Source organism: Coffea arabica, chromosome 4e, assembly GCF_036785885.1.
Source record: "Coffea arabica cultivar ET-39 chromosome 4e, Coffea Arabica ET-39 HiFi, whole genome shotgun sequence".
Classification (NCBI taxonomy): domain Eukaryota; kingdom Viridiplantae; phylum Streptophyta; class Magnoliopsida; order Gentianales; family Rubiaceae; genus Coffea; species Coffea arabica.
The window spans coordinates 14,429,770-14,450,601 of record NC_092317.1 but is presented as its reverse complement, the minus strand read 5'-3'; the positions used below and the strand labels follow the sequence as shown (position 1 = coordinate 14,450,601).

General features: G+C 34.9%; 2 protein-coding genes and 3 non-coding genes across 7 annotated transcripts; all 5 read left to right on the top strand.

Moving 5' to 3' along the window:
* Positions 1-9,970: 9,970 nt before the first annotated feature.
* On the top strand, positions 9,971-12,355 carry LOC113742083 (U-box domain-containing protein 19-like). Its single transcript, XM_027269786.2, has one exon. The coding sequence runs from the start codon at positions 10,111-10,113 to the stop codon at positions 12,160-12,162; it is 2,052 nt and encodes a 683-aa protein (XP_027125587.1). The 5' UTR covers positions 9,971-10,110; the 3' UTR covers positions 12,163-12,355.
* Positions 12,356-14,931: 2,576 nt separating this feature from the next.
* LOC113742994 (protein DELETION OF SUV3 SUPPRESSOR 1(I)-like) lies at positions 14,932-20,202 on the top strand. 3 transcript variants are annotated; one of them, XM_027271045.2, is made up of 4 exons: positions 14,932-15,053; positions 15,184-15,212; positions 15,544-15,661; positions 19,978-20,202. In XM_027271045.2, the coding sequence occupies exons 3-4, from the start codon at positions 15,565-15,567 to the stop codon at positions 20,106-20,108; spliced, it is 228 nt and encodes a 75-aa protein (XP_027126846.1). In that variant the 5' UTR covers positions 14,932-15,053; positions 15,184-15,212; positions 15,544-15,564; the 3' UTR covers positions 20,109-20,202. The 3 variants fall into 3 exon arrangements, with proteins under 3 accessions (XP_027126846.1, XP_027126847.1, XP_071903806.1); XM_027271046.2 differs by having other exon boundaries at positions 14,964-15,053; positions 15,184-15,207; XM_072047705.1 differs by lacking the exon at positions 14,932-15,053 and having other exon boundaries at positions 15,060-15,207.
* LOC113743092 (small nucleolar RNA snoR145) lies at positions 16,423-16,579 on the top strand. The gene has a single exon (XR_003460979.1). It is a non-coding gene; the product is annotated as a small nucleolar RNA snoR145 (small nucleolar RNA).
* LOC113743093 (small nucleolar RNA snoR145) lies at positions 17,346-17,510 on the top strand. The gene has a single exon (XR_003460980.1). It is a non-coding gene; the product is annotated as a small nucleolar RNA snoR145 (small nucleolar RNA).
* LOC113743091 (small nucleolar RNA snoR145) lies at positions 18,287-18,444 on the top strand. The gene has a single exon (XR_003460978.1). It is a non-coding gene; the product is annotated as a small nucleolar RNA snoR145 (small nucleolar RNA).
* Positions 20,203-20,832: the final 630 nt, after the last annotated feature.

Sequence of the window (20,832 nt, the reverse complement as noted above, 5' to 3'; positions counted from 1 at the left end):
TCTGCTACTTACACATTTTTTTTTTGGGCCATATAATACAATCAATCCAAGAAATCCTAAGTTGAATATAACTTTGACAACTAATGTGCTATTAAAGCAATATTTTAGAGAAATGTCCAATTGCAAGTGTATAAAAATGAAGAAGACAAACATGCAATCCACAAAAATTGATGCGCATTATATTTTCAGGATGAAGATACCCCCAAGTGTTATATATTCTTGCACAATTTTAAAAAAATATTGGCCCAATTGAAAGTTTTTTTTTTGCCTTGCAAAACGTGCATCTTATGTGACAAAATCATGTGCACTTTGAAATTGCAAAGTTTATATTGTATTATATCTGAAATATAGACGTTTAAGATGCAAATTTTAGTACTTTTTGATAGGCTAGTTTGTCATTAATCCTTTTGAAATCTATTGTATATATAATGAGGTGGGTAACAAGTATGTTTTGACAGGCTAGTTTGTCATTACCTTTTAAAATCTATTCTATATATAATTACCATGGAATCTAAAATTCAAAATTTTTTAACCAACTAAAGAGGAAGAATTGTCAATTGACCCAAACAGTTTTCAAAAAGTGGTAGCAGGACTACGGGCCAATTGGGTCAATTGGCTTGTGGGCTTTCCCATTTTACTACTGGATTAGATTGGCTATTGGCTCGTAGCTTTTGGAGGTGAGCAATCTAATTTAAACTGGATTTCCCAACTACAATTGTGTGTTCCAGAAAATTTTCCTAACTTTAGCTGATAGAAACATCAGATAAGGTAACTGCAAGATCTGTTTTATGCTATACATAATTGGGCCAAAACTTGGATAGGCCTGATCTTCGAAAACTGAATGGTTCAGATTGTACCACATCATATCTTATGAGATAGTGTGGCACAATTTGGGTCATTGAATTTTTGAAGATCGACTCTATCCAAGCATGAGTCATATAACTGTTCGATGATGTTATGCCAAGAATTTGGCAACATATTCTATTTCTAAGAACCTGGGTCCTAATAAACCCAATCAATCAAACCTATTGATTAATTAGGTTCCAAATTAATCAAACCCCTTATTCTTTGAACTCTTGCTCATGTGGGTATGTTCTCAATCAATATTCTAATGTGGATTGTTTTGTCTATCTTTGGACTAAGAACATGATTAGTTTATCTTGTTTCTTCGTGTTCATTGGAAGATGTGGCAGCTAGGAGATGATTACTTGAAAAGCAAACTTTGCTTATGACCAAAATTGACTTCATCATCTTATCTCTCACTTTCCTTCTTAGGTTTAGCTCTTCCTCCAAATACTTTATTGTGCAAAAATTCAAATCAACATTCCACTTGTCCTCCATCCTCTGCAGAAGATATAATTATTATTCTCTAATGATGGCTCCATGCCCCTTTATTGGACCATTAAGTTTGAGCTATCAAATAATGAGATTGCATGCTCAAGGAGGACTCTTGGTGTTTAAGACAAGTAAACAATGATAATGGTATGAATAGGTTTTGATTAGACAATAGATAATGGACTACTAATAGAGAGACAAATTAGTTCATGCTACATGTGGATACATTATTGGTCCACCTCAAGCAATTACCCTACTATTTCTGTATTCATTGTCATCCCTGCTTTGTCAGCATGAAATTTCATCTTTCATATCAAATAATCCGATTTAGGGTTCTGCAACTGTCAAGTCTCAATTGTACTACGCAATACACAAATACATACAGAGGTAATATATAATAACGGCGAAGCTTCTTTAAGCATCCCTCCCTTTAAAAATGGATAAATTAGATTATAAAAATATTATCGTTACAGCGATATATATATATAATAACTTGTGTTATTAATTGACCGTTATACTCAACTATCAATTGCATGGGTATAATTTCAAATCATACTACTCTGGAACGTACACTTTTCATGTATTCTGTACAAATGTTTATTCTTTTATGAGCCCGGTTCATATCTCAAATTTTCACGTGAGGATGGCATTACAGCTTATAGAATCCTTTCTGTTTAGCATTCTTCAAAAATATAATAGAGTAAAATCTATTTTAATTAATCCTCTAGGGCGGGCCAGAGATCAATTGTGTCCCTTAAAGTGGAAAAATATCAATGGTTTATGTACGTACACGTCATAAGTTCGGATCATAAACAGATGGATTGATAACTTGGATGCGAGGGGCTTTTCAGCTTTCACATAAGTGGTCGGTACATATTCAGTTTAGAAAAATTCTTAGGATGCTAGCGATTGTCAGTGTAGATGCCCATGTCTCCAATCAAAACATGTTCGGAATAAATGATGAGTGTTATTGATGAGACAGCTCTCTCGAATTATTTTCGAGCTGAGTATCTTGTTTCACATACACACGTATATTTTTTTCAGTGTAAATGAAAGAGTTCAAACTCGATACCTCTTACTTACAGGAGTTTGAACTCAAGTTCTCTCACTTGCACTCTCCAATACACACATATATGTATACTCAAACCCAAACCTTTACGGGTATGAAAAAGTAAGGTCATGTTTGATAACTCAATTCAACACTTAAATTTAATAGATCCATCTATTCAGACGCGTTTGATTACCAAAAATTAAACATCTGAATTAATTAAGTATCACTGAATTTCCTAGATAAAACTTGCTCCAAAATTAAGTGATAAGAGATTTATTTATTACTGAATGTGATATACACTCACATATAATAAATTTGATACTCAAGAATTTAATGAATTAATGAATTTAAACTTCAGATTTCAGATTTCAGTTATTAGATTTTAGTTTTATCAAACACATGCTAAATCTAGATCTAGACCCTTATGGATCTGGGTATCCAATAAATATATGTGAGTATTTTTTGAACATACTAAAATAAAAATATATTAAAAGTATATAGAGTTAATAAATAATATAAATACCGTCCAAGTTTTGTTTTCAAATGATGAAATTAATATTCAACAAGTTGAATGTAATTTTATGAACTCAAAGAAAGAACTACCATTGACTACTTTCTCTATATTTTCAGAATTTCAACTACATCCACGTCCAATCTTTTATTTGTTTGTCTTTATTTTTTCTTCTTTTCCTGAACAGTTTGTACAAATTATAATAACAACTAGAATTAGTTTGAAAAATAGAAATCAATATAACATATATAAATATTTAGCCTTATTAAATATATATATAATTTTGTTCCTCTTTATCTTATTTAAGCCCCAATGTAGATAGATCTCTTGCAATCCAACGCTACAATAATGAATGAGATAAAAATCATTTGACTAAGAACCGATAGCAAATAAATAATAGAATAAGAAGATTTATAAATACTTACTCATCTTTTTTCTTTGATTCAATCCAATTATCAATAGTTACTAATACTTCAACCACATCTGGAAGCAAATTAGCATGAATCTCATCAATTATCCTACCACCAACATTAAATGTAGATTCTAATGCAATTGTAATAGCCGAAAATAGTAAAGACAATACAAGAGATGGTAGGGCAAAAGAAATATTTTGCAAGATTTCTAATGAAACGAAATCTTGGTATGGGTCTAAATCTGGATATGACTTGGTATAGATCTAAATTTGGGTATGGATTCTAAAAAACTAAATCCTACCCAGAACCATAACTCTCTCACAAGATCTAGGTTTGGGTAGGGTCTGAATTTGAAAAATTAAATCCAAACCCACTCAAGTATATTGGGTCTATGTTAAATTTGGATAAGACCCGATCTATTAATATGCTTAATTGCATTGACATGTTCACATTTGTTATTTCTCTAACATTTAGATTCTAACTTTGATTTATTTCACCTTATTAAAAAACTAACACCAGAAATTAATATTAATAAGTACCCACTCAACAGCTGCTATATTAACACTCCTAAAATTTTAAAGCGTTTCCCTATATGTTTTTTGTGGTGGTGTTTGAAGCGTAGATCTCGTAATCAATAAGAGAAACCAATCAAGTCCAACTGATTAATGCTTATTGGTCCACCACGGAAAATGTTAAACTTTAAAAAGGAAAAATGGCACCATAGAATGGGACCTTTTCACGCCTATGATTTTCCAATGGTCATCAGTATCTATCAAATTAAACGAGGACAAGCCTTGCGAGTGTCAGCATTATGAATGGAATTCTCTAGAAAAAAGAATTTTCTAGAGGAAACAGTGATATGCTAGGCTAGGGATGGAACTAGAGATGATGCTTAAACCAAATAACTCGATTCAATAACTTAAATCGAGCTCGTTTTGATCAAGTTCAACCTCAAGTTCGAGCCACTCGTGTGAACTTATTAGTTGAATTCGAGTTCTAATATTTTGTATTCGAAATCTCGATAAGTCTAATTGAGTTTTTTATAATATATATTTTTTAATTTTTTACATTTATTATTATGAGATGTCAATAATGTCCTTTATTTAAAATTATATGTAAAATATTAATTTTTACTACATGAGCTTGATTAGACTCGAATAAGTTCAATTTAACTTGATTACACTCAAATAAGCTCGATCGAACTTGATTTAATTCGATTAGATTTAATTAAACTTGAGGTCAAGTTCAAACTCGAGTGAGGTAAACTGAAGTCGAGTTCTAGCTTGAACTTAACTTCTAAAAGTTTGACGAATTCAAATTCGAGTTTGAACTCAATTATTTTATCCCGAATCAAGTTCGAGTAGTGTACTACTTAAACTTAACTCGATTTGAATGCATCCCTAGATGGAATCACAAATTTTAATTCGGGGATGAAATACGTGTGCATATAAACTTTTGAATCTATATAGGACTTTTTTTTAAATTTTTGGGGGGCGGGGGGGGGGGGGCAAATAGTATAAAACACATAAATTTTTTTAAAATTTTAAGGAAAATATTATAAATATCTAAAACTTAGTCCTTCCGCGGCCCCCACTAGTTCCGTCCTTGTGCTAGGTGGATGAATATCTTAAACATAAGCTTGACACCTGCATAAAATTTTGTTGGCAAGTAAAGTCATAAATTAGAGTGCTAACGTGAAATATGTACGTAAGAAACTTGATGCAATAGCTCACGAATTGGAATGTTATTTTTATCATGCCACAACTATAGAAGCTTAAACCGACAATTGATTTAAAGACCTGTAAATCTTGCTTCATAGCTAGTAGATGTACGAAAAGTATTTAGGTACACCTGTTTGCAAATCAACATGCTTTAGAAACTTGCATTCCTGCATGAGGTACAAATAATAATACATATATGTACAATTACTTAAAGCAATGGTCTGCAAGATTAAGTTTACCTATGTATTTGCAAGAAAGGTAAAGGCCTTGGTACTTTGAACAATCATTTTTTATATTAAAAAAATCAATTACTAACATTTTCTTTTAAAAAAAAAAGAGAGAAAAAATAGATGTTGATTAAGCCAATGAAATTTGCAGACCCTGCAAGGAGGATAATAGTAATATATTGAATCAAAGCTAATCAAATAATCTTAAAATTTTTGGTCCATAGAACGATGTCATATATAGATAAGGGCTACATTAGTTTCTTTATGGATTTGGCATGAAATGCATTATTCCTTCACGGGAAATTCATTCTACATTATCATAATTCCGAGTGTTGTTATAGTTTATAATTAAATGTAGTCCCATAGAAGGTTCAGTCATAAGGTTCATTGATACAAGAACGTATGATTAAAGAATTCTATTTAAGAAAAGACAAGAGAGATGATTAGAGAATTCATACTCTTAATAATAAAAAAATGGCATTTTCAATCCCATAAAAGGTTCGTCCATACAAAAAATTGAAATGATTACATTCATATATACACTTCATCAATTATTGAGGTGGGAGAGCCTATCACTTATTGTTTTGAATAAGTTTTGGTTAAACAATTCCGAACTACTTAATTAATTAAGCATTCTATTTTTTGTTATAACGTCTGAATTCATTAAATTTAGGGATTGAATTTGATTATCAAATGGGACTTTAGAATCCCTTCTAGGTTAAGAGTTCACAAAATATATAAACATAAAAAGAAGCATAAAATGTAAAAGAAAAAAAATACTAATGTCATGTAAATCCAACAAACTACTAATCCATTAATTGTTAAATTAAGAATAAAATATCTAACCACAAGCCAATTTTTTGAATTGTGAATTCTAAGTTTTTCTAATTTATTTTGAAGTTAAGAATGGAAAAAATAGTTTAGAAAGAAAGGAGTTGTAAAAAATCTAACTAGTTGAAACTTTTCCGCAACTCACATTTCCTATTGATTTCTGTAGGAAAAATTCTATAGCACAATAAGTGGTTACACAAAAATTTTATGTGGTGGGTTCCATAAGTTTCCTAAAAAACGAACATTCAAAACTTGCAGAAAAGTTATTTTCCTTCACTTTCCTACTCTTTTACTGGCAAACAAACACTATCTAGAAGTCCCAAACATGAGAAAGATATGGATTTCTCTTCCTTTTCTTTACTTTTCTACTCAAATCTCATCTCCCTAACTAGTTGTTAGTGTCCTAGAAACTAAAAATTGCAACATGGGATTTTCTAGAGCTAGAATGAAATAAATGAAAATAAATTTCACATTAAGAAATTTAAAATTGTTATCATTGTAATTTAACTCACAATCTTGCACTCAAAAAAATTGCATGTATATATATATATATATATATATATATATATATATATATATATATGCACGTATAGTGTGTGCACTAAACAATATGTACAAACTGAAACACTAAAGGTAGATACTAGAATAAAATCATGTAAAAACATAACAAATTTTAATATATACTGAAAATTGTGTCTGAAAGTCAATCCTATCCATTTAATTTCAGATCAAATAAAGATCCCACTATTAATTGCATTCTGCAATCACAACTAGATAGTAGAGCTCCTTATCAAATTCCAAATTCCAAGGTCCAGGGTTCAAACCTCTCTTAACGCCTGGGTGCTCTTAGGGGCGGGGTACTTCAGGTACAGGGTGATTAGTCAGGCAAAATTGGGATACACCCTGTATTGACAATATATATATATATATATATATATATATGCACGTATAGTGTGTGCACTAAACAATATGTACAAACTGAAACACTAAAGGTATATACTAGAATAAAATCATGTAAAAACATAACAAATTTTAATATATACTGAAAATTGTGTCTGAAAGTCAATCCTCTCCATTTAATTTCAGATCAAATAAATATCCCACTATTAATTGCATTCTGCAATCACAACTAGATAGTAGAGCTCCTTATCAAATTCCAAATTCCAAGGTCCAGGTTCAAACCTCTCTTAACGCCTGGGTGCTCTTAGGGGCGGGGTATTTCAGGTACAGGGTGATTAGTCCGGTACTAGAATAAAATCATGTAAAAACATAACAAATTTTAATATATACTGAAAATTGTGTCTGAAAGTCAATCCTCTCCATTTAATTTCAGATCAAATAAATATCCCACTATTAATTGCATTATGCAATCACAACTAGATAGTAGAGCTCCTTATCAAATTCCAAATTCCAAGGTCCAGGGTTTAAACCTCTCTTAACGCCTGGGTGCTTTTAGGGGCGGGGTACTTCAGGTACAGGGTGATTAGTCCGGCAAAATTGGGATACATCCTATATTGACAAAATATATATATATATATATATATATATATATATATATGCACGTATAGTGTGTGCACTAAACAATATGTACAAACTGAAACACTAAAGGTACATACTAGAATAAAATCATGTAAAAACATAACAAATTTTAATATATACTGAAAATTGTGTCTGAAAGTCAATCCTATCCATTTAATTTCAGATCAAATAAATATCCCACTATTAATTGCATTCTGCAATCACAACTAGATAGTAGAGCTCCTTATCAAATTCCAAATTCCAAGGTCCAGGGTTCAAACCTCTCTTAACGCCGTGTGCTCTTAGGGGCGGGGTACTTCAGGTACAGGGTGATTAATCCGACAAAATTGGGATACACCCTGTATTGACAAAATATATATATATGCACGTATAGTGTGTGCACTAAACAATATGTACAAACTGAAACACTAAAGGTAGATACTAGAATAAAATCATGTAAAAACATAACAAATTTTAATATACACTGAAAATTGTGTCTCAAAGTCAATCCTATCCATTTAATTTCAGATCAAATAAATATCCCACTATTAATTGCATTCTACAATCACAACTAGATAGTAGAGCTCCTTATCAAATTCCAAACTTCTGCAATTCCCAGGTTCAATTGCACCATCCATTAATTGCACAACAAAATGAGACACCAAACCAACAACGTGAAGAATACAACAAATAACTACCCCAACAAATGTACACAGAATAACTATACCATTTGGTGACAAATAACTACATCATTTGGTGAGATGGTGTGGTACAATTTAAATTATTGAATTTTTAGAAATCGAATTTGTCCAAGTGTGAGCCAACGGCTAATAGTAACGTATCAAAATGCCTTGCAATCGATCTCCTTCGTTTAAATTCAAGTTAAATATATTTACACCGTCAGTTGCACCATACAATTTGTTCCAACAATAGCGTAGTATCCCAACGGGATCCGGGATGGGATATACCTTCTGCCGGAAGATCATGGTGCGAAAATGACTTTTCTCCTCCGTTGCATGAAGCAAAGGCCATAGCTTTTTGCCTTGGAACATCCATAATCTATTCCTTGTCGGCTGCACTGCTTCATGAATTTAAGCGGACTTTCCCCCCGCCTGACGCTGCAAGTCACGGTGTCCTGATACATCCACGTGCCCCCAGTGTCGGCCAAATCTTGGACCCACATGAGATTGACCTCAAGGAACCTTCACTCAGTCCAATCATTTATCCAAACATCAAATATTAAAAAAAAGAAGGAAAAAACTGCCCTCCTCCTATCAGTACTCTCCAGGTTAGCTGCACAAATGACACAATGTAAACCGTGTAACACGCCTACTTCCTACGTGTAAAATCCACTGTAATCAGCCACGTTCAATTCAATAGCAACACAAGTTAAATTTAATTTGCACCAACGGGTCATTTTCTCGTAAAAAATCGTATGTTCGAATTTTGATATTGATGTGAGAACTTCATTGGTGGACGATTTATAAGAAATTCTATAAATGACTTATGATGGATCATCTGTAAGAATTTCTGTAAGAGACCTCTATAGTAAATTTTGATAAAATATCTTATTTTCTTTAATTTTTTATTCCATATATACTCTGATTTTTAGAAAGACGTGTGTAAAAAGTAAATCGATTGATCAATTACGTGTTAATACACCTAAATATCACCCCTCACGGTATTATGAAGTAAGAAGCTTAGAAAGTAAAAGTTAGAGAGATTAGAAGGTATGAAATGATTTGTTAAATAAATGGTTTCTACAACATCAAATTTCTTTAAAATGACTTCATATGTGTGACAAGTGATTGTGTAAAGTATAGACGCGTTTTATATGTAAGATTTCTTGGAAATAACTTTATGTAAGTCAAACGTGATTGTCACTTTATAAAATCATTATATACATGCACATAAACCTACCATATCTTTACATAAAAATACTTTTTACTCATTTTCATCTCAAATGAGCTCGTGTAGATTTGCTTGCTGCGCAATATACTAGTACTAGTTACACGTGTCTATTTGCACGCATTAATGTAGATTATCACTGTTACAAATAGGAATTTTTTTGTTTTATTTAGTGGCCAAATATAGGAATGCTATTATTTATCGGAAAAAAATGAAAATGTTATTCACATAAAATTTTTATATTCTGTAATATAGCCTTTATATTAAGTCACTATCCACCAATCCCTAGTGCACACGTATCCATTCCACGTGTATGGTACACCTCACTGCCAAGGTCACCTCACTACGGTCCCACCAAAAGTCCACGCAGAAATTTAAAAAGTCAAAAGACCACACATTCTAATGCCACGTGTCGATTAAAAATCAAATCATTCAAATCCTTCTCAATATGGATACACCAACAGAAACTTCCCACAAAAATCTTATATTTACCTTCCTAAAACAGACCATACTTAAAATTTCAACTAACACAACAAACAACACAAAATTCATTGATCATACAAACAAATTTGTTAACTTTGTTTGTAAATTTCCAATGATTCAACGGTTTGATCGGAGTGATCGCCGGATTCTGACATTTCCGGCTGTCCATCCATGTGAAGGGATATCTCCAGGGATACTTCTGGAGTCGCTAATAAATCTTTCTGGTAGGATATGTAGTTTCCGATCCAAATATATCCCAAGCCAAAGGAAAAATGCCCGCGAAGTGATTCGCCAAATTGGGATTCTTTTGATGTTTTTCGAGGAAATTCGAGAACATGTTCCTAGCTTGTCCAGCTCCTTTGTCCTCTGCTTTTCTGAACTTCATCTTACGTTTCAGAAAATTGAGTTTTTGTTGGAGGATTGCACGAGAGAAGGAGCTAGATTGTGGATACTGACGAAATCGCATTTTATCACGACTCAATTTCGGGTTTTGGTAAGAGCAATGGCTACTGCTCTTGATGTACTTCCACTGAAATCTATTGATTTGTCACGCGAAGTTAAGGAGCTCGTGGAATTAGTAGCAAAGCAATCACAGAAGGCAAAAGTGGAGATTGGTATTGAGGATGAGGAAGAACTGAAGAGGGTTATTGTGATATCGAATCAATTTGAGAACCGATTTGAGCCTGAGAGGTGTGTTATCAAGAAAGTTCTTGATTTTCTTGATATCAGAAGTTGGAATGATTGTCAAAAGGAGATTAAATTTTTAGAGGAAGAGATCAGATTGGAATTAAATGATGGAAATGTGAGAGAGTTGCCGTTATTGAGCAGTTTAGTTGGGCTGCTGTGTTATTCCAGGGGAGTTTTGTATGAGGATTATGATTATGGAAATTCGGATCAATCAGATGATGGGAGACATAGCTTGGAAACTCTGACTTGTTTGAATCCTGAGGACTTCAGGTGTCCCATATCATTGGAGCTGATGACTGATCCAGTAACTGTGTCAACTGGGCAGACGTATGATCGAATTTCGATACAGAAATGGTTGGGATCAGGGCATCTCATTTGTCCCAAAACGGGGGAGAAGCTGACAAGCACAGAATTGGTGCCAAATTCGGCTTTGCTGAAACTTATCCAGCAGTTTTGTGCTGATAATGGGATTTCTTTGGCTAAATCAAGGAAGAAAAATCGCGATGTATCGAGGACGATTGTACCAGGAAGTGCTGCTGCCGCAGAAGCCATTAGATTCCTTGCTCATTTCCTTGCTTGCCGGCTATGTTTTGGGACTGTTGATCAAAAGAACAAGGCTGCCTACGAGATTCGTTTGCTGGCAAAATCAAACATTTTCAACAGGTCTTGCATGATTGAAGCTGGAACTGTTCCCCCACTTTTAGGACTACTTAACTCTAAGAATCCATCTATGCAAGAGAATGCAATGTCTGCTTTATTGAAGCTGTCAAAGCATTCCAGTGGTACGAAAGAAATCATGGAGAATTGGGGCTTGAAATTGATTCTCAGAGTGCTCAGAAACGGACTCAAAATGGAAGCTCGACAAACGGCAGCTGCAACACTTTTCTACCTAGCCTCAGTTCATGAATATCGTAAACTGATTGGAGAAACACCTGATGCAATTCCAGCTTTGGTAGAGCTCATCAAAGATGGTGCTACTTGTGGGAAAAAGAATGCCGTAGTTGCGATTTTCGGGCTGCTTTTGTCCCACAGAAATCATCAGAGGGTGATTGCAGCAGGGACAATTCCAGCACTGGTCAATCTTTTAGCTATTTCAGAAAAAGTAGAGCTTACAACAGATGCATTAGCAGTCCTCGCAACATTGGCCGACAGTGTTAATGGCTCATCCAAGATTCTTGAATCTTCAGCCTTACCTACAGTTTTGGGGCTATTGCATTCAACAACATCTCGAGCAGGAAAGGAGTACTGTCTTTCAATTCTGCACTCTCTGTGCCTAAATTGTGGAGCAGATGTTATCTCAGTTTTAGCAAAAGATCAATCACTCATGCCTGCTCTTTATTCACTTGTGACTGAAGGAACAAGTCTTGCAGGCAAGAAAGCTCGATCCCTTATCAAAATCCTGCATAAATTCGGCGAAACAAGCTCTTCTGGTTCGATCAGACAAGTTCTGCCTGGACAGTTTGTTCATGTTCGGTAAAGCATGATAAACTTTCTTGAATTCAACACATTTGTATATATCCTTAGTGAACTAGATGGCTTTCCAATTTTTTTCTTCACACGGTTTGATTTTCCTGTAATAGCTCGAATTTTCAAGAGCTGAGACTTTGTAATTAATCATTCTTTATTTGCTTGTGATATACATACATATATATATAGAGCATACTTTGTAATCTCCTTTCAGAAAATTTTCCATAGTCTTCATTAGAATGCAAGGTTGATTATTATCAATGATAGCAGCAATCTTCAAAGCCTATACTTGCAAATAAAAGCTCAGTAGCACCCTCAACGGTATGAATATACAAACTACAGCTCCTGATACTTGTTAAGACTTAAATGAAGACCAATTTTGGAAGAATAAAGATGTATAAATTGGGTACAATTAATTGAAAATTAGTTCGCCAAATTTAAGGTGCTTTTCTGCTACATATATAATCCATAAAAATCACCTTTTCTAAGATTCAGTAAACTTGTGAACGTTTTGTCACTTTACCTGCGCTTTCTACTAACTTCAATTTTAAGCATTTTTGCTAGCAAGAATGAAGCTTCACATTCAATCCTTTTCGTTTCTTTGGTGCGCCATTTTCCTGTTTCTAGATCTGTTAGACAAATCTTTCATCTATCACGTTCTGATTTGACATTTTAGACAATCTCATAATTTGTTTGTTAATCATCAAAATTAAGAATAAAGACCTTAACGTCGTCTTCACTCTTACGTTCTAAAACAATCTCATGACTTATTTATCATCATTAAAATTAGCAGATTAAAGACCTTAAAGTCTTCACTCTACATCCTAAGTACTGAATTCCAATCATGAATGTGCATCCAAGAACATAGTTTCAAAGACAATCAAACATTGATTTTTAAACCCCATTGGTATCGATCGATTAGCCAGCCATAAAAAAGATCATTAAAACCATTTGGTATTTTTGTTGCTATACTGGTCTTTGCATTTGACTAAATGGCTTGATTGATACTTGATAGTAACTAATCAACATATGAAAAACAGTTAAGAACGCAATAGAATAGCTTTTCCAAAATTAAAATCTAGAATCAAGTCTTGAAAATCATTAGAGAACAAGGCCTAACTACCCTAACACAATGAACTTTTGCTGGAAACTAGTGTTAAGTAAACTTAGGTGCCGTTTGGTAAAAGAGGATTGGAATCAAGAACTGAAATAATACCAATTCTTGTTGTTTGGGTTACATGTATTGGATTCAAAATCTTGGAATAAATCATTAAAATTTGGTAGTTCTCAATCCCGTATAAATTGGAGGGTTTTGGAGGATTCCCAAATTTAACTCAATTTGACTCGAAAACTTCAAAAAAGAAAAGAAAACATATTGTCTTCATCATTATATGACGTTGGCACAACTTTCATGGCAACACCTTACCATCATGTTTTCTCTTTCATTTTTTCGTTCTCATCCCATCTTTCACGGCAGCCTCCCATCACCATCATTTTCTCTCTTTCTTTTCTCTTCATTCTCTCCTCCAATCCTCCATGGCAGCAGCCCCCCTCCCATCTGGTTCTCTCTCCTTTCTTGTCAATCTCTCTCTCATTTTCCCTTTTCTTCTCTTTTCACTCTCTTCCTCTCTCCTACAATCCTCCACGACAATCGCTCCTCTCCATCTGGTTTTCTCTCCTCTCTTTTTTTTTTCTTTTTATGTAAGTTTTTCTCTTATCTCTTGTCAATCGCTCTCCCATGCTCCACAAATTGTAAAGTTGATTGGTGGTGGTTCAAGAGAATTTGGTGAAGCATGAGTATTTAAAGGCTAGGAAGAAGGAAGCAGGAAATGGGAAAGAAGAAAAAAAAATAAAGACAAGAAAACGAAAAAAAATTGATTCCAAAAGCTTATAAGTATATACCAAACACTAGTTATTATAATGATATCCTTGATCAGAACCCATACTCAAATTTTGGTCATGATTCCAATTACAATTCCAATTCCTAAACTTGAATCAAGCATTCCCTTAGAAACGGAAAATGAAATAGATGCAACGGCTAAGTGGGAAGATGTATAAATCTAACAAAGTTTAGGGTAGTAGGGTTGATAAAAAGGGTACCAAAATTCAAGCTACATTAAAATTTTCCCTACATTGTGAGTAGTAATTTACTTCACAAATTTGTAGATCACTTAGTATAATCAACTTTTACCACGGAATTGGCACCTCTCGCGTGGATTCTCTTTCCATATTTTACAGTGTACATCTAGATGCATAACATGTTTTCATTATTAGGAAGAGACATAATCATTTTAAGTTCGACTAATCCTAACTCTTATTAATAAATGAAGATATGTACACTGTGAAAAATGAAGAGAGTATCCATTGAAGAGAAGTCAAATCCGCTATATAACAAATAAGTTACATCATATTTATCAGGCAAAGTAATTAATAAAATATTAATAAAGCCCCAAAAACTAGAAATGTTTCAATTTTACCTCCAACGAAAATGTTCTAAAAAATTTTCAACTTATACAAGCTTATATTTCCTTTTTTGATCATGCAAGATATTGTTAAAAGTCCTAATGAGTGATTATTCAGCTTCTTCATTAAAAAATATTCAGCTTCTCAACTCATTGGGAGCATGATTGTTGATTTACAATCAATAACGGTATTGTCAATAAAGTTAGGGTCAATTTTAATGTATCATAAGAGCCAAATTACAACATTTTCACTTTTAGGAGCTTAATTGAAAACTTTTGCTCCTTTTTAGGGCCAACAAAAAATTATTCAATCTAGAATAACCTTTAGGGAGGAGGAGAGTGAGAAAAAAAACATTTTTGGATTTTGCAAAAAGAGTATATAAACTTGCTTATGACCTAATTCCTTTCCCCATCTACAAGATTCCTCCAGATTTTTCAGGTACGCTCCTCTCAAAACCCTAGCCCCCCTTCCGCTTCATTCAAAACACCCCGTTCTCGACTACCTTACTTCGATTGGATTTGCTGTGCTAATCTCTGGTTCTTCTTTATCCGATCTTTTTTGGTTTTAGGATCGAAGAACCAAGTATACGCTGGTAAGGTAATTACATCTGTCTTTTATTCGATTCATTTTTCTTCGTATTTCCATATTTTTACATATTTTAAGGATGCTCTGATTTTATATTTCTCCAAATTCCTCTTCGCGGTGATGGAAGTCATACGTTCGTTTCATTTGCTCGATTTTTGCTTGCAGTCTCGATGTCTGTTGGTTGTGTTGACTGATATATTAACTAGTTAGCTGATTAGTTGATTATTTGGTTTGATTTTTTCGATTTGTTTATTTATTTTCTGAACTAGGGCTTTGATGGCAACATAGGTTATTTACCCACGATCTGTACATTTCTTATATTTATGAAAAATTTGATGTGTAGTTTTGCTTTGAGTGACTGACAATGGCAACTACTGAGCAACCAAAGGCAGCTACCGAGGACGCGAAGATTGATCTTTTTGAAGACGACGATGAATTTGAGGAGTTTGAAATTGATCAGGGTATGTCAACTCCCTTGCTTGACTTTTTACCTCTAATCACTGTCCAGTTTCTTGTTGTTCTGATTTCAGCGTAATCTTCGGTTTTTTTTAGTCAAAGTAAATACTTTGAACATTTTTATTTCCGCCTGTTTGATTGGTTTTTGCTATATGAATACGTGTTGTCTGCACAGTAGATGAATATATGGCACTGCAAAGTGATGTCATAGATAGGTTAGGTTATTGTGTTGTATATATTAATTACCGAATGCAGTTTGTTTCGAGATTTTGATGCCTGTAAGATGTAAATTGATTCTTGGTGATTCTATGTTTTTTTTTTCTTGTGTGAGACTGTTATTGTTAATTAGTATTTTACATGTATCAAAGAATTTTTCTTCACCTGGATATTCTGGGGAAAGAGTTGCAATGAAGATAGAATAGGAAATCAAGTGATTTAGCAAGATGTTCTTGCAAAATGTGAACCTCTTTCTATTGGTTCGTATTCACTGAGCACTCTCTTTTTCCCTCTTTCTTTTTGAATACCATTACAAATTCTAAAATCTTACATTTTCACTCATGATTCACCAACTACAAAACTGAAGGTCCTATGGACGAGATGTAATTCAATTCAATGCATTCTTGGCCAAGTTTGCCTTCGGATAGCATAGCTCTGGAACCCCAGATCTGCGACTTGGATTCATTCTGATTCGGTCGTTTATGCAGATCTATCTTTTCGATTCCTACATCTATATGTATATGTATATTGTCAACCCTTGGAATAATAATTGTGAAGGTCCCAGCGGAGGGGTAAAGAACTCTGCAAATTGAGGCCTCTCTAACGAGTTGATTCAAAACCTTCGCAAATTTACTTATTGGCTGAATCGTAGGATGCTCCAAATGATTCTCTATTTTGGTGCTTCTGGAACCCTCAGCTATATATATGTTGATCTTGATCCCTGCCGGTCCCTTTCTTCCTCCCTTTTGCTTGTGCGAATGACCACTTCAGGACTTTTAGCCCTTGGCCTTCAAAATGGCTAGGCATTCATGACTAGCCAAAGCCTCCCAAACATTTGACACCCCTTCCTCTGTTTCTTTTTATGAGCAGCTTAACGTGTCTGGGTCTGCATGTACGCATGTTTCAGTGTGTGTGTGTGTGTGTGTTTTAGACTTATTCCAGGTCTAGTAATAGTGTTCATGGTGCTTCTGGTGAGGGAGGGTCTGTAGATATGTTATTTGTAGCATGTTTCTTTGTGAGCACTGAAGGGGAAAAGAAAGGAAGGGAATGCGGAGGAGGGAGGATGCCAGATGTTTTTCCCTTTATCTGGGTTGTCTGGAGTAGTGAGTCATGATAAAGTATTGCATAAGAAATTAAGTGATTTTGTTGGATGTTCTTGCAAAACATGGACCTTTCTGTTGGTTCGTATTTTTACTCAGGACTCTTCTTTTCCCTTTTTGTTTATTTTATTACAATTTCTCAAATCTTGCATTTTGACCTGCAAATCACCAACTACAAAAGCAAAGGTGTTATGGCTAAGATGTCATTCAATTTCAAGCATTCTCAGCCAATTTACCTTCGTATAGCATAGCTCTGGAATCCCAGATCGCCGTCTTGGATTCACTCATATTTGGCCTTTTATGCTGATCTATTTTTCTTCTTTCTCATGTCTATATAATCTTTCCCTTTTTTTGTCAATTCTAGGAATAGTAATAGCAAAGGTCCCAGTGGAGGGGTAAAAAAGTAAAAAACTCTGGTAATTGAGGCCCCTCTAACAATTGAATGTAAAACCTTTGTAATTTTGCTTATTGGGCCGAATTGTGGGATGTACCAATTATCCTTTGTTTTGGTACTTCTGGAATCCTTGTCTATTGATCCTTCTGGGTGCCAGCCCCTTTCGTCCTCTGATTCTAGCTGCAGGCCCCTTTCTTATGCCTTTTCCTTCCTCTGCTAACCACCACTGCAGTATTCAGCCACCTGCCTTTCAAGTTGGTTAGACCTTCATAATTTCCCAAGCCTCCCGAAACATTTGATACCCCATTTCTTTTATGAACAGGTGAACATGTGTAGCCTCTGCATGTATACATTTTGTGTGTGTTTTGGTGCGTTTGTGTTGTGTTGTGACATTTCTAACTCTGTTATTAGTGTTTTTGGTTCTTCTTGTGAGAGGGAGGTCTGTAGGCATGTCTGTTTTAACGTGTTCCTGTGTGAGCATTGAAGGGGTAAACGAAAGGAACGGGATGTGGCGGAGGGAAGATGTCAAATGTTTTTTCCCTTTACCTGGATAATTTGGAGTAGGGAGTTGCAATGAAGATAGCATAGGAAATCTGAGTGATTTTGTGAGATATACTCTCAAAATGTGAACCTCTTTCTATTGGTTCGTATTCACTGAGCACTCTCTTTTTCCTTTTTTGTTTATTTTATTACATTCTTAAATCTAACTTACATTGCTGTTCGACTACAAGTGAAGTTCCTATGGACGAGATGTAATTTAATTCAATGCATTCTTGGCCAAGTTTGCCTTTGTATAGCTTAGCTCTGGAATCCCAGATCGCCGACTAGGATCTACTCCAATTCGGTCCTTTATGCAGATCTATCCTCTCTTTTTTTCCCACATCTATATAATCCTTTTTTATTAATTGTAGCAATAATAATGGTGAAGGTCCCAGCAGAGGGGTGAAGAACTCTGGAAATTGAGGCCTCTCTAACAATTTAATGCAAAACCTTCGTAAATTCACTTATTCGGCCGAATCGTAGGATGCCCCAAATTATTCTTTGTTTTGGTGCTTCTGGAACCCTCGGCTAAATACAAATTGATACATCTTCCCCCCTTTTCATTACTATGCAAACCACCAGTGCAGGACTCAGCCCCTGCCTTCCAAAGTGGCTAGATTTTCATCACTTCCCTTGCCTCCCTGACCATTCGAAACAGGTATTGTGTGGGTCTGCATGTATGTATTTTCTTGTTGTGTTTGAGTGTGTTTGTTTTGTGGGCATATTGAACTTTGTTATTGATGTTCATGATGCTGCTTGTGAGCGGGAGGGTCTGTGGTTATGTTGTGTGTGTGTGTCCTTTATTTTTAAAAATAATTTAAAGCACTGAAAGGGGAAAAGCAAGGGCTTGTAGAGGGAAGATGTGTTTACCACAAAAACGAAGGTCCAATTGATGAGGTGTAATTGAATTCAATGCATTCTCTGCCAAGGTTTCATAGCATAGCTTTTCCCCCTTCAGTTCAATTCGGTCTTCTATACCCATCTATTTTTCTTCTTTCTCATATCTGTAGTCTTTTTTTGTAAATTTTTAGAATGATAATTGCAAAGGACCTAGAGGATGGCTAAAGAACTCTGGAAGTTGAGGCCTCGCCAACAATTGAATTGAAAACCTTCATAAATTTACTTAATGTGGCCATATCATAGGATGCCCTAAATTATCCATTGTTACAGTGCCTCTGGAATCCTTGGTTATAAATCGATCCCTCTATCTGCCAGCCCCTCTTTTCCTACCTTTTCCTTCCTCTATGAACCACTGTTGCAGGACTTTCTGCCCTTGCCTTTTACAATGGCTAGGCTTCCATTACTTCGAAGCCTCCCTGACCATTTGACACCCCTCCCTCTTTCTTTATATCAACAGGTCAACCAGTGTGGGTTTAGTTCAGTGTGTTGAGTTGGAGTGTGTGTTTCTTTGTGAGCACCAAAGGGGGAAAAGAAAGGAAGTGGATCCAGAGGAGGAAAGATGCCAATTGTTTCTCTGGTTACCTGGATATTCTGGATAAGAAGGGGCTTTTTTTTTGTTGGGGGGGGGGTTCTTTCTGTCAAGTGCATAATTATTGAGTCTGAGACAGGTGGACCCTTATCAAACTGCCCCCACGTTGGAGCTTAATTGTTGTTTATCTTTAGGGCTATATTTGTTTGGCCAAGAAAGTTCTGAAATGTATTTTGCTCTTAGGGTATGTAGAGTAACCATTGTTACTTTAGGTTGTTTTAACGGCTGTTTGAACTTCTTATTTGTTCTGTTTGGCTCTCTTGTTATTCTGTAGCTGCTTGCTTTTATTTTTGATGTTTTGATGTAAAATGCACGCAATGAGGTAAATCTTGACACGTATGATAAGTTTCACTCAATTGAGATTCTCATTCAATTCCTCATGCTACTAAAGTTTCACATGTAATTTCCACTTTCTTGCAGTTTTGCTGGTTAGTGATTTAGCAGTATTATTTGGAATTCTTTGTTACTATTAAATATGTGTGTTTTGGTGATGATAACGAAGATTCTGATCTTGCATAGGTTCATTAGACGTTGTCTGCACTTGTATTTTAATCGTTTCTTCACTTTATTGTGAAATGGCAGAGTGGGAGGACAAAGAGGAAGGCAAAGAAGTAACCCAGCAGTGGGAAGATGATTGGGATGATGATGATGTAAATGATGACTTCTCGCTGCAGCTTAGGAGGGAGCTGGAGAGCAACAATGAGAAGAACTAAGCTAAGTGTAGAGATGATTGTTACTATTTCTGACACTGTGCCTTGTACCCTTGCTTAAAGAGTAATGGAGATTTGATGAATCTTAATGCGCCAAGTTCATGATCTGGAGTTTTAATTATTTTTTCTCTTAAAGGAAAACTTGCAACTAAGGTTTTTCTGACGCATATGGCAATACTTTGGTCAGAACCACCCAAAAAAAGATAAAAAAAAGGAAAAGATAAAAGATGGACACTTTGTAGAATGCTTTCGGGAAGCACCTCCTTTGTTGGATGATTATCTATATGCTGACGAATAATACAACATAAACCAAAGAATGGCAAGAGCTCTACCTCTATGGTTTTCTCTTCTACAGAAATGGGTACCTTGTTAATTGTGGGAGTGTGCGAGCTCCGTAGAACTGACTGCAGAAAAGACAGTTTGATGTTCAACTTTCAGCTTGGTTGTTTGGTTTGTAGTTTTCTCATAAACAGCCAATGGGCACGTTTTTATTTTATTTTCAGGAGTATGAATGCATCTCTTGGCGTTTTAAGCCGGCAAAACAAGCTAATGTTCAATTTTCTGGACACTGTAGTTGCTTTTACACCAATCACTGCAATGACAAGGCCATTTTCTTTGGGGTTTTGGAAGGTAATGTCCCTGGAATATGGTTAAAAGCTTTCTTCTTGGACTGGAGAGATCTTAAACATTTGGACTTCTAGGTTCCTGGGTTTATGATATATTACTA